Source organism: Panthera pardus, unplaced genomic scaffold (genome assembly GCF_024362965.1).
Source record: "Panthera pardus isolate Hobbes unplaced genomic scaffold, ASM2436296v1 HiC_scaffold_17, whole genome shotgun sequence".
Classification (NCBI taxonomy): Eukaryota; Metazoa; Chordata; class Mammalia; order Carnivora; family Felidae; genus Panthera; species Panthera pardus.
Window position 1 is genome coordinate 84,789,019 of NW_026526732.1, and position 13,547 is coordinate 84,802,565.

The 13,547-nt window shown below is 36.8% G+C and overlaps 1 protein-coding gene across 4 annotated transcripts in view; it reads left to right on the forward strand.

The window, feature by feature from the left end:
- Positions 1-13,547, forward strand: part of SLC17A5 (solute carrier family 17 member 5) — a 49,043-nt gene that overhangs the window by 3,128 nt on the left and 32,368 nt on the right. For 2 of the 4 annotated variants that reach the window (XM_053904724.1, XM_019417753.2), the window contains exons 2-6: positions 3,875-4,071; positions 5,798-6,031; positions 9,232-9,319; positions 11,741-11,827; positions 12,614-12,732. In XM_053904724.1, the coding sequence (XP_053760699.1) occupies positions 3,875-4,071; positions 5,798-6,031; positions 9,232-9,319; positions 11,741-11,827; positions 12,614-12,732 (725 nt within the window). Of the gene's footprint in view, positions 1-3,247; positions 3,348-3,874; positions 4,072-5,797; positions 6,032-9,231; positions 9,320-11,740; positions 11,828-12,613; positions 12,733-13,547 lie in introns of those variants that run through there. The other 2 variants (XM_019417756.2, XM_053904725.1) reach the window with 2 other exon arrangements.

A 13,547-nucleotide genomic window follows, 5' to 3' on the forward strand; every position in this document is an offset into this window, starting at 1 on the left:
GGCTCCGTACTGACAGCAGCGAGCCCAATGTAGGGCTCGAACTCACAAATTACAAGATCATGATGTGAACTAAGTCAGACACTCAACCGACAGAGCCACCCAGTCACCTTCAAGATTTTTATTTTTTTTTAATCTCTATGCCAAACATGGGGCTTGAACTCACAACCCCAAGATCAAGAGCCAGTCAGGCACCCTAATAGGAAATTTTTTTGTAATGCAGTTCTTGGGCCAAGGGTGCTCACTGTGTCCAGTGCCCCCCTTCCTTTAGGGAAAATCATCATCTGCATGGGTCAGTGCTTCCAACCATGAATTTTCCACCTGAGTCTCTCCCTCACTACTCAGTACTTCCTTGCTTCTTCCCACTGCCAAACCCTTCCACAATGAATAAATGCCTGGCATTCTAAGATTTTCACCAGCCTTCCCTCCACCTACACATCCTTGCTTCTACAGAAACCTGGCCTTCTGGGCATATCACTTTCACTCCTCACTGCTGCCTCAAGGAGTTATTATTTTGTCTTGCCGTGTGTTAATTGATGAGATTGACTCTTCCTTATTCCACATGGATGATGCTTCCAGACAATTACCCTTCACTCTCAATGCCCGGTGACTTCCTACTCATTGATGAAGACTAGTATAAATGTCCTTTCTCCAAGAGGCCTTCCCGGACCCCCCACCCACACATACACACACACAAGCAATTTAATGTGACTCCTTTGCCTCTTGTTACACACATATATGGTGGCACTCTATCTTATTGGTATAACTTTATCCAGGGTGAACAGGAAAGGAACTCACTTCTACTGAGTGTTTACCATAACTTCCCTAGAGTATTTCATTTAATCCACACACAACCCAGTGAGGTGCATTGTGGTTGCCTCATTCTAAGAGCCAAGAAACCTGAGAATGAAAACTATTAAGTAACTTCCCCAAAAACACAGACGATGAGATTCAGGACTGAGATTCATTCTCAGGTCTGCTTTTCTCTAAATTAGACTGTGTTCTTTCAAGTACACCCACTCCACATTCCTAAGTTTAAACCATATTTTAGAAGCTGGTGTTTGTTTTGATGGGTGCTCTGTTCGTTATGCAAGCATGATTTTGCTTTGAACTAGATTTCAAGGTGGCAGATGCCCGATGGATGTTCTCTCTCTTCATGATGCAAGCGTTCTTTTGTTGGACCAATTTCAAACATTATCCAAATTCACAGGCACATCTTGTCCAATCATCATACTTTCTTGAAATAAAATTTTTCTGACTGATTTGTAAGCAATAACCATTTTTATAAAGTAGCAACCATGTATTTTTAGTATCTCTTAAAACCTCATAGTCATACACTTTGTGACATCTGTGTTTTTTTTATTTTCTGATTATTGACCGTGCCCCCAGAAAGTTAAAATTGCCTGATCCATAATTTCTTTGTCATATTTTCAAGTAATACCACCAACTTATAGCCCTACATCTTCTTCATAGGATAAGGTATATCAAAATCCAGGGGCGCCTGGGTGGCTCAGTCTGTTAAGCATCTGACTTCGGCTCAGGTCATGATCTTGTGGTTCATGAGTTCGAGCCCTGTGTTGGGCTCTGTGCTAACAGCTCAGAGCCTAGAGCCTGCTTCAGATTCTGGGTCTCCCTCTCTCTGCCCCTCCCCCACTTGCACTCTGTCTCTCTATCTCTCTCTCTCAAAAATAAAAACAAAACATTAAAATTTTTTACAAAAAGGGTATGTCATAGTCCAAATAAAGCATCACGTGGGGAGAAACTGATTACAATAAAATATGGTAACTGCAAATAGGATAGAAAGGAGTAATAACATTACAAGTCAGAATAGCATAAAATAAAGTTGTCTGGACTAATCAGTAAGCTGAATTACTAGTAACTTCCCCCCTTCCTTTCACTTACTGCCACATCTAATATGTAGGCAAGGCCAGTCAGTTCTGCTTTTAAATTTATCTCAAATCTGCCCATTTCTCTCCATTGCCTCTGCTTTATCCTAGTTAAAGCCACCTTCATCTCTTTCCTGAAAAACTCTAATAGTCCCTTAAGTGATTTTTCTGAGTCTACATCTTCTACCATGATTCACACTTTTCTCCCTTTGTAATTTACACACAGCAACCAGAGAAGCTCTTGAAACCACAATTACCTGTTGTCACTCCTCTGCTGAAGTAGGTAATGAACTTTGTAAATAATACTTTGGCAAAGCAGACAGTACATATATCTGGAGTTTTCTTACTCCAAATTACACCGAGTAACACATTTTGGTTGTCCAAATTTGGCAAGATTATGAGGCCCCATCCAGATTTCTTTGTATTACTGGCACAGAGCAATGATAAAACATGCCTTGCACTATCCAAAGCCTCCCTAACTAGATAGCAGCCCATTGGTTGGAGCAGAGAGCAAACGTTTCTAGATTCAGGTAACACAGACAGCATGAATGGAGCTTTAGAAATACAGTTCTCACAGATCTAGGTCTAACAATGGCAGTGGTGCCATAATTCTAATAGCTGTATTCCTCCAAAAGGAGTCAATTGAAAAGTTCTGTCATAAGTGATGTAATGCCTACACAGAAGAAACACTGATAGCAGTTGTTAAGTGTCTGAAGGCTTATAAGAAAGTGAGTTTGATCATAGTATTTAAGAACATCCCTAAGTATAGTCATGCCATATTCATTAATGCTTCAGTCTGAATCAGTCAGTCTGAATCAGTACCAAGACCTTTGTAGTCTGAAAAACATATTTTTGTTTGAGGGTAGGTAAATGAAAACACCAGGATTCCTGAGTAGGGGAAAAATGTGTATGTAGTATTAATATGTAATTACCCAAATAAAGCATACTTATATTCATATATAGGTATTGAACCAAGTAAAACAGATGTTCGTGTCTTTCAACAGCTATTTCTCTCTCAGTGCTTACCAAACTTAAAGGTGTAAGACCCTGGATTAGCCACTCTCTCTGTCACTAAGGGATCATTCAACCTTAACTTCCTAAATTCCTGTCCCCTCTCCAATTCTGCAACTCAGTAAAAGAAGCAAAAGACAGAATAATGTGCATACGCCTGTAATTACAGTAAAAAATAGACCAAAACTCCTCCTCTCACATGATCTTTCTTTCATTGGTTCCTCCAGCCATTCCGCCTTCATTTTTTTTTTTATCCTTGTGGTACCTTCACTTACTTCCCTTTTTAATGTGGGCCCTTTAAGCATGATCAACTGAGCAACTGTCACAGATGCTGCAACTGTCATAGATTCTGCAAGTTTGCTTCTGGATTCTTAAACACATTTAGTTTAGGAGGACCTTAAGTGTTAATCATGGCTTCTGATTCAAACCCAGCCTCTGAGGATACTTTTCAAGGTAAGAAATTTATCAAGAGGAGTTTCAGGCCCTAGCCTTGGCAGGAAATTTTTGTGCTGTGCTACAATTACAGTGAGATGGCCGCTAATCCATAGTCAGTAAGTAGTATGTGTGCTATGCTGTGGTGAATACTCTAGTACTTATTGGCCATGTTTCAGATAGTTTTTCAGAAACAGTGATGCCATTAAACCCCTTATCTGTTTTTCTCATATCTTTGTCAACTGACAGTTCTGAGGCTGTAATGGAGATCTTTCTGAGCAGAGTTGGTAAAGCTATTGCCTTCGTGTTTTAAAAAACTGTCTTATAGTTCAGGCTCTCGTGTGTTACATGTTTATCAAAACTACAGCTGCTGAGAACAAATTCTCTTTGATAAATGTTTTCAGAGATGCTCAACCTGAGATTATTCTCAGAAAAATATTCATGATTTATGAATTTGTGTACTTCTAAAAAGTAACCTTTTTAGTAATTTAGACAATATCATCTAAGTTATTCTTCTAGTGAAAGTTGTCCCCCAATATTTATTTCAGCTCCAGTGTGCGGCTCTGCTCGTTATAACTTAGCAGTGTTGGCGTTTTTTGGTTTCTTCGTTCTCTATGCATTACGGGTGAATCTGAGCGTGGCATTGGTGGATATGATAGATTCAAATACGACTTTAGCAGATAATAAAACTTCCAAGGAGTGTGCAGAGCATTCTGCTCCCATAAAAGTTCTTCATAATCAAACGGTAAGTGCTACTTTATAAACAGTCTTATTCCTAAAATATGACCAAGTTAAAATACTGAAAAGTCTTTCTTCATCCTATAGAAACCATCAACACTTGATTCATGTAAGCTGAGTCTTTTTCCTTTGTGTTTTTCCAGGAACTAGTTGAACAGTAACATAACTACAGCTACTGCTACTTGGTGTAATACACCTTGATCTGTTTGAAAAGTAGTTTTTCAGTTTCCTCTATAAACATACCAACCATCCTTGAAGATAATTTGGAAAAACCCGTTTAGCATACCAGAAAATTTGATTGTTTTAGATGTTGCTGAATAATTTTTATGGGACTTTTGTTCAATAGCTGTTTTGCTTAAAAGGTTATGGTTGCAGGAAAGCTTGGGTCATCTGCAGTATGAAAAATAAGAACAGGTCAGTCTTTTAGGACATTCTTTTTCTAAAACTTACGTTATGCTTAACCTAAACTGCTTAAGTCACTTTGCCTGCTTCATGTTATAGTAGAATTGAGAAGTGTGTGCTCATCATTTGTTCAGAATTGAGTTTTATATACTTTAAACACTTTATTTTGCTTATCAGACAGAGAGAAAAGGAGAAAAGGCTGGTGTCCTTTTTTAGGAGTATATTTTCATCCATTCCCAGGGTTCACAAAGAAGCCAGATCACACTTGGGTTAGTCTCCTCTGCCATTTATAAACAAGAGCATTCAAGCACAGGAAGTTTTTGCCTAAACAAGCATACATACAAAATAGTGACTTACCAAAAAAAATTTTATTGGACTTTAATAATGTTGCTGAATTCATATTTGGGTTCACATCACCCACTTTTCCTACTTCAACCTATGACTTATAACTGCTGGACAGTTCATGAAGTCCAATAATTCCACAGATAAGCTACAAATTAATACTGCGAATAAGGATAATTAGAGGGGTGCTTTGTATCTTTCCCTTTGGCAAGTGCTTTTGTCGACCTAGCTAAATTGTATTCATCTGCCTTATATCAGCAGTAAAAACAAATCCTGCAATTGTTCTTGACACATTGGCTCAGTGATACAACTACATGCATTAAAGATGTCAGATATTCTGATTAGTCACTAAATCTTCATCATTACCTTACTGTGTGCTGCTACTAATTAAAAGACATTTCCTACTCACATGAAGTTTATGGCTTGGTTTAAATTCTTGTTCTTTCGTCTTGTTCTTTATGCTTGTTCAAGTGTTTGTTCTGAATCGGGGAGATACTAATGATCTATATTTATGCATACTAATAACCAACATTAAGTGAACACTTCGTGTGTGTCAGGCCTTTTTCATTTAACTTCCCAGATCACAAATCCAGTAAGTAAAAGAGCGAGGCTTGAACCCAGGCCTGGCTCCAAAGCCTAGCTCAGCCCATACAGTATTCTGTTTAGTAGAATTTCTGGATTGAACCTGTACCTGTTTTTTGGTCCTTCTTGGTCATGGTCATTACAAAGCCTCTACAACTCATCCTAGAGTCTAGTTTCATAAAATAGCGAGCCTTCTTGCAGTTTACGGCTTTCAGTTATTTTTATTGTCTTCTAGAAGTGGCATGTCTGTGTTGTGGTGACTCACCTACCTAGTAGAAAGTTTGCAAGTTCTTCACTCGAAAACAGTGATTCAAAATTACATTTATGTGTACTTAGATGCCAATTAGACAAAAGAGCTGTTTAGTCAACGTCTTAAAAGGTTGTTTTTATCCTCCTGCTCTTTATAGGGTAAAAGGTACCAGTGGGATGCAGAAACGCAAGGATGGATTCTCGGTTCTTTTTTTTATGGCTACATCATCACCCAGATTCCTGGAGGATATATTGCCAGCAAAGTGGGCGGGAAACTGCTGCTAGGATTTGGGATCCTTGGCACAGCCATCTTCACCCTGTTCACTCCTGTTGCTGCAGATTTTGGAGTTGGAGCCCTCATTGTACTCAGGGCCCTAGAAGGACTAGGAGAGGTAATCTTTTTCTCTGTTTTGTTTTTCCTCTTAGCCCGTATCACTTTCTTACCTCCTTAAAATTATCATTCTTTGGTATGAATATAAACCAACAGTTGACATCAGAAGATAGGACTTATTTTTTAATTAGAAGGATGATTAATGGGGTGCCTGGGTGGCTCAGTTGGTTGAGTGTCCAACCCTTTATCTCGGCTCAGGTCATGATCCCAGGGTTGTGGGATCCAGCTCTGCTTCGGGTTCCACGCTGAGCATGGAGCCTGCTTGAGATTCCCTCTCTCTCTCTCTCTCTCTCTCTCTCTCTCTCTCTCTCTCTCTCTCAAATTGAAAAACAAGAGAAGTGATTAACTAGAAAATAATTCGAGTTGATTTCATATCAGTGAGGTCAATGGGTTCTCAAGTGAGAACATGATGAAACTGGAAGCTTTGCTAAAAACTCAGAGAAAACATTTCCCAGGGAACACTTCACAGGTCTTCCAACTCTCACTTCAGAAGATAAGAAAATAAATGACTAGAGGAATATCTGACTTCAGCTAAGGTCATGATCTCGCAGTTTGTGGGTTCAAGCCCCGCATCCGGCTCTGTGCTGACAGCTCAGAGCCTGGAGCCTGCTTCGGATTGTGTCTCCCTTTCTCTCTGCCCCTGCCCCATTCATGCTTGCTCACTCCCTCGCTCTCTCTCTCTCAAAAATAAATAATAAAACATTTAAAAATGAAAAAGAAAAAAGAAATGACCATTAAAACGGTTAAGATAGACCATCTTTACCTCTTGAACTTTTGCTGGTTTATCTCTGCTTTATCATTAATTGATTGCCCAGATCTAAAACACATTTTACACAATGGTTTGTCAAATCGCCTTGTTTTACTTTTAAATGTGTTGTTATTCATAGAGCTTCCTCTTTGTTCTTTTTTCTGGTTCTGGAACTTAGAGACAAATAATTTATCATTTTTTGTAACTATCTTTGGTTATGAGTTTTCTGGCCTTTCTGCTGCTTTGAGAATTGTTATCAGTTTTTATCTGTTTTTTCCTCTACTCCTAAGATTTTTATCACTTTTGAAAATTTTAATTCCTTATCTTTCATTTCCTTTCCACTTCTCTTTTGCATTTCATCATATGCACCTCTATCTTTAAGTAATGATCTCTTTTTGTTTCTAACTTTGCGCTTCTACCTATGAAATGGAACCATATATTTATTTTGCTCTTAACATTTCTTTAACCCAAACGAAATAGTGTCCTCTGGGTTTGGTATATAGAATGAAAGTTAGGGGGCACCTGGGTGGCTCAGTCAGTTAAGTGTCCGACTTCAGCTCAGGTCATGATCTCACAGCTCGTGGGTTCTAGCCCCGTGTCAGGCTCTGTGCTGACATCTCAGAAGCAGCCTGGAGCCTGATTTGGATTCTGTGTCTCCCTCTCTCTCTGCACCTCCACCACTCATGCTCTGTCTCTCTCAAAAATGAATAAACATTAAAAAAAAAATTTTTTTTTAAAAGAATGAAAGTTAGTAGTAGCAATGTACATGCTGTGTTGGAAAAACACTGACTAGAGTCATAAGATCAGAGTTTGGATAACAACTCCACTGTATCTAATGGTGAAACCGTAGGTAAGCCCTAATCTCTAGACCTCAGTTCCATCATTTTTAAAATTGGGACTAAACTACGTGCCCCATCCTCAGTCACAGCTCAGATGTGATAATGATTGCTAGAGTCCTTTAGAGATTGCCAAATACTGTTTAAATTTAAGCTTTGATCACTTAATAAGCAATCTTATTTTGTCCTTATCAAATAGAGGTGTACTAAATAAACTGTTTTGACTACAAAATAAGAATTACTCCCCTATTACCAGGTTCCTCTTCTCCTTACCTAAGTAAAATATACTTTGTTGCAGCATAATTTCTCTGATCCAGATATTGAATAGCCTTGCTGAATGTATTCCCATATGTTAGCTTCTTGTCTGTTTATGCCACTAATTTAGCATTATAGTATATTGGTTATATTAATACTACTCTCTCAAGTAACCTTGTTACATCTAAACAGAAGTTGTGTTTGTTCTTTTGTATTTCTCTGTTCCTCCAGTATATATCATATGTACATTGCCTAATCCATAAATTTAAGTCAGCATCTTTCCTCCCTAGCATGATTCACCATAAATATACCTACATTGTCCCTAGGATTTTATAATGAAGTTTTCTACCACATAATCTCTGTAGATGTTTCCCAACACTTTAATCTTTATTCTGTAATGACTCATCCTGTGGTTGCTCTATGATACAAATTCTTATCAACTTGCAATGCTGCCTAAATCATTTGTGCCTTCTGTTGGTATTTCTTGCTCCCTTTTTTGTTTTTGAAGGAATCAGCAGAAAGTACAAAGTGTTAAAGCATTTATTCTTATCTCCACTAATAATAATAATAACACTAGCTACCATTTGGCTTTACAACAATCGTGCAAGATAGGAAGTATTGTATTTGTTTTACAGATAAAGAAATTGAAGTTCCAGGAAGTTAACTAATCTTTGTGAAGCTGCACAGTTAGTGGCCAAAGAGAGCTATGAATCCACTTCTTTGAATATACCAAAATCTATTCCCTCCCATTCTCCTCCAGCATCTCCTCCTCTCCCAAGTCTCTGTGACTCTCCTGCCTGCCCAGTTCCAGCCCCTTTATATCAGTAATTGGCATCTACTAGGCCAGTTATCACCGAGGGTGGGTGGAGGGGGGGGGGGGGGGAAGACTATAAATACTCTAATTCAATTCATCGGGGTTTTTTGTAGGACAATTTTTCTTGTTGATTAAGGTCAATTTGAGTTTTCTTCCAGTACCCCAAAGCATTAGCTCAGCATTTTTTAAAGTTATATATTGGTAGTAATATTCCCATTTCATTCAGGCCATTAATAAAGTAAATGAATAAAATTGACCTTGAGAGGGATTCCTTTATGTCATCATTCAGTACCTTCTTTTAGATTTATTGTGACCCTTACCCTGGAGTCCTCAAGCCAATTGACAGAATCAATCTTCGTTGAGACTTTGAAAGTATTTCACTAGAACGTATTTTCACTCAAGACTGTAGAGGCATCTCACTTCATGGAACCTGATTCTAGTTTGATTCTTATCCAGAAATTTCTCTTACAACAAAATACTCAACTGAATTTAAAACATTCACAAATCTACCTTGTATTTCAGCAGAAATATCTTTTTCCTCTCCTCAGGGTGTTACATTTCCAGCTATGCATGCCATGTGGTCTTCTTGGGCTCCCCCTCTTGAACGAAGCAAGCTTCTTAGCATTTCATATGCGGGTAAGGCAACTATTCTTATATAAATTTTGCTACATGTGTATATCAGCCTTGGATTAAAAAAAAAAAAAAAAAAAAAAAAAAAAACACCTGCACACCAGAATGATGTCAGATGCCTCCTTTAGGTGAAAATTAAGTTTTAGAGATATAATTTTATTATTAATTTTTTTCTTTGGCTTAACATATAGCAATGAGGCTTACTTAACTAATATCATTTTCTCCATCTGCCGTCATTTATTTCATAACATGTTGCTCATTCAGATGTGAATGCCACGGGTTTTGTTTTTTTTTTTCTTTTTTAAAGTCCAATAGCTGGAAAGTTGGACACTTTTGTCCTTAAAGTGTGATTTCAATTTTTTTTTTTTTGTAAATGTTTATTTATTTTTGAGAGAGAAAAAAAGCACGAGCAGGGGAGGGACAGACAGAGAGGGAGACAGAGAATCTCAAGCAGGCTCTACACTGCCAGCACAGAGCCTGATGTGGGGCTCAAACTCACAAACCGTGAGATCATGACCTGAGCTGAAGTCAAGAGTCATACGCTTAATCAACTGAGCCACCCAGGTGCCCCTTCTGATTTCTCATTTGATTGTCTAATGAGCATATCATGATTCTCAGTCTCTCTCTTCATACATCTTTTTTCTCTGCATTTATTTGCCAACGTTTTGATCTATGGGTGAGATAGCATAAACTTTATATATGAATTATAATTTTCCCAGATCATACACTGAATGAAAACTTTTGGACTGACTGCTTTAAAATACATTGGCTGAGAAAGACCTCTCTGTGGTGACTTTTAAGCTAAAATCTGAAGGATACGAATGAATCAGTCATGCAAAGAGCAGAAGGAGGAGCATTCCAGCCAACCAGAACAGCATGTACAAGGGCTCTCAGGCAGGACATAACATAAGAGTTCAAAGAAATGAAAAACCACTGTGGGTGGCTAGCACTTAATGAATAAAGGGCATAATGGCATAAGATGAGGTTGGAGAAATATACATGGGCCAGATTATATCAGACCTTACAGGCCACAGGAAGAAAAGTAGATTTGGGATTTTTTTCCTCCAAAATACAATGGGGAGACATCAGAGGTTTTGAATCAAGAGAGAGACATGATCCGATTTACATTTTAAGAAAATGATTCTGACAGCTATGTAGAGATTGATGTGAGAAATCTGATGATAAGTTCATGAGCAGGTACTACCTGTGGTTCCTCTTTACCTATTGAGTAAAGTCTAAGCCTGAACTGTGGGTCAAGATTCTTTACAGTCTTCACCACTTCATTTCCACTAGCCTGGTCCCTGACACACAGTGTCTGAAGTAAAGTAGATATTCAGTAACTATCCAACCTATTTTTCCAGCCTTTACCTTCTATTCCTTTCCTTTACCCGAGTGAAGTTCCCAAACTCACTCTCTGCTTCCCTACATCCATTCCTTTACTCATCCTATTACATCTGCCTCCGTATCATCTTTCTTACCTTGTTTCTACAAGACAAAAATCTCACCCGTCTTTCAAAGTCTATTGCTGCTTCATATATCTTTTCCTGACCTCTAGAAGTCAGAGGCAATCTGTCCCATGTTTGAACTTCCACATTGCCCTGTGACACTTAACACTTTCTAAGATGTGATAATTATTTGTTTATTTTTGTCTCCTACCTAAGACTAAAACTTGAGACCAGAAACAATATCTGATTATTTTAGCTGCCACTGTATCTATTAAGGTATCTTCTATTTGATGATGAAAATTAATTTCAAGGCACCTGAGTGGCTTAGTCGGTTAAGTGTCCAACTCTTGATTTCGTCTCAGGTCATGATCCCAGGGTCATGGGATCAAGCCATGCGTTGGGCTCTGCTCTGAGCATGGAGCCTACTTAAGATTCTCTCTCTCTCTCTCTCTCTCTCTCTCTCTCTCTCTCTCTCCCTCTCTCTCTCTCTTCCCCTCTCCCTCTGCCCCTCTCTCCCACTCATGCTCTCCCTTTCTCAAAAAAAAAAAAAAAAAAAAAAAAAAAAAAGAATTTCATTATTTATTTATCTGAAACATTGTTTGTAATATATTTTGGGCAAATTACATTACTAAAAGCTTCATTCTTATATCATCAAGTATACTGCAGTACATTATGTTTATCAGCCTTAGAGACCATCTTTGAACCTTCCCCCAAACACCTGGATTTCTAACACATTTACTAGTAATGTGTGATTTACTAGCTCATGTTATGATAGGTCCTATATTGATGATACATTCTAATTCATCAACAGCTACATAGTTGTAACTAATGTAATTACATATTAATGTGTACATTTTATAAACTGTGGATTTTCTAGTAAATAATTCCTTGAGAGAATCTGTTAGCCATCTCCTTTAAGCAATAAATCTGTCCCCTCCTTGTTCATTTCTCCTCAAAGTTTACAAAATCTTTGTTGTTCTAGGAGCACAGCTTGGGACAGTAATTTCTCTTCCTCTTTCTGGAATAATTTGCTTCTATATGAATTGGACTTATGTCTTCTACCTTTTTGGTAAGCTTATTCAAAAATTTAACTTAAATCATAATGTAACAAATGCGAAATGTAATAGAAGTCTAATAATTGTTTAAAAATGTATATTCCAAATCACTGAGGTTACCAACTCCTAAAAGTACAAAGTTCTAAAATACTGACAATCTGTTTTTTAACTTTATATGGTTAAAATGATCTAGTTATGACATGATGTTAATTTTGGAATATTTCTCAATAGAAACTGCTGTTGAATTCAAGACTTTAATGCCATACGAAATATCAAAAATTACTGTGTTGGTTATTATAAAAATTTATATTTTGAAAAGTTTTTTTTTTCTCAAGCAAAGTAGAATGCCCTCACTTGGTAGTTTTAATCTTTTTTTTTTCTTTTTATTCAGTCCCAGGGCTTTTCATTTCTCAATCTCATTAGCAGGTTGATTCATGTTTTTAATAAATGAGATTGCCATGTAGACATTTCATGCAGAAAATACATCTGCAATCTAAACAAAAAACAAATCAAGCAAAACCAGATACCTGTGGAAATAATAGGTTGTGGACATTTATTTTTTAAAATATTTGGTAAACTCTGAGAGGCAGACTCATGTGGTTAAAATTGTTCTGTTCCCAACTTATAGGAGATGATACAGATAGCAAATATCCCATTAAGAAACTATGAGTGGAACTTGAAATCAGCATTAAGCTGAAACCAATTTTACACTAAGTTTATGATTCCATAATTTTTTCAAGACATGTTAAAATTGCTGTTGGTGCATTCTAATTTTATTTAATTTATTTTTCTATTCTAAGGTATAGTTGGCATCATTTGGTTTATTTTATGGATCTTGTTAGTTAGTGATAAGCCTGAAACTCACAAGGCAATCTCCCGCCATGAAAAAGAATATATTCTTTCATCATTAAAAAATCAGGTATGGACTTTGGCACATTTTTAAAACAATTTCAGAACTTTTTTCTTCTCCAGAATTGAGGTACCAATTTTTTTAATAGATATTTCTATTGTGCATGCTCTGGGCAAAGTAGAGAGCAGGCAAATGAAATAAATATATGAAGTAATGGTTTGTTTTGTCTGAAAAATTACAATTCTTTCAAGATTAAATATGTGAAAAGTTACTTTTACAAGCCACTTTAAATTTTATTTTTTTAAAGTAATCTCTATACCCAATGTGGGCTCGAACCCACAACACCAAGATCAAGAGTCACATGCTCTACCACTGAGCCAGCCAGGTGCCCCTATAAGTTACTTTAAACCTTCTAAAGTGATGATTATCAGTAAGTCTTAAGTTTGTCTTCTTAATTAAGAGAAAATAAAATGTGTTATTTATGAAAAATCTTATAGCCACATTCTAAATGTGATTTAATAATGAAGTGTGATTTAATAAGGAAGACAACACATTTATTATAATATATAATATGATTTAGACCTACCTGGTTGATTCTCTGGAGTAGACCCTTAGAAAAAAATTGTATATTATTAATATGTAATATTAATAATGCACAATAGCATGTCAGAAATAAAAGTCTGTCATAATTTAATACAATAAATCTTCAAGTCATGAAAAAATATTTGTCTTTTGGGGGGAATAAAAGAAGAACATGAAAAGTCAGGAAAAATTAAACAGTTTTTTCTTTAGCACTATTAATGACTTCATAGTTATTTTATTGGTTTTAAGAACATAAAATATTTTATATAAAACTTTCCTTGCCCATTAATTTATTATTGATA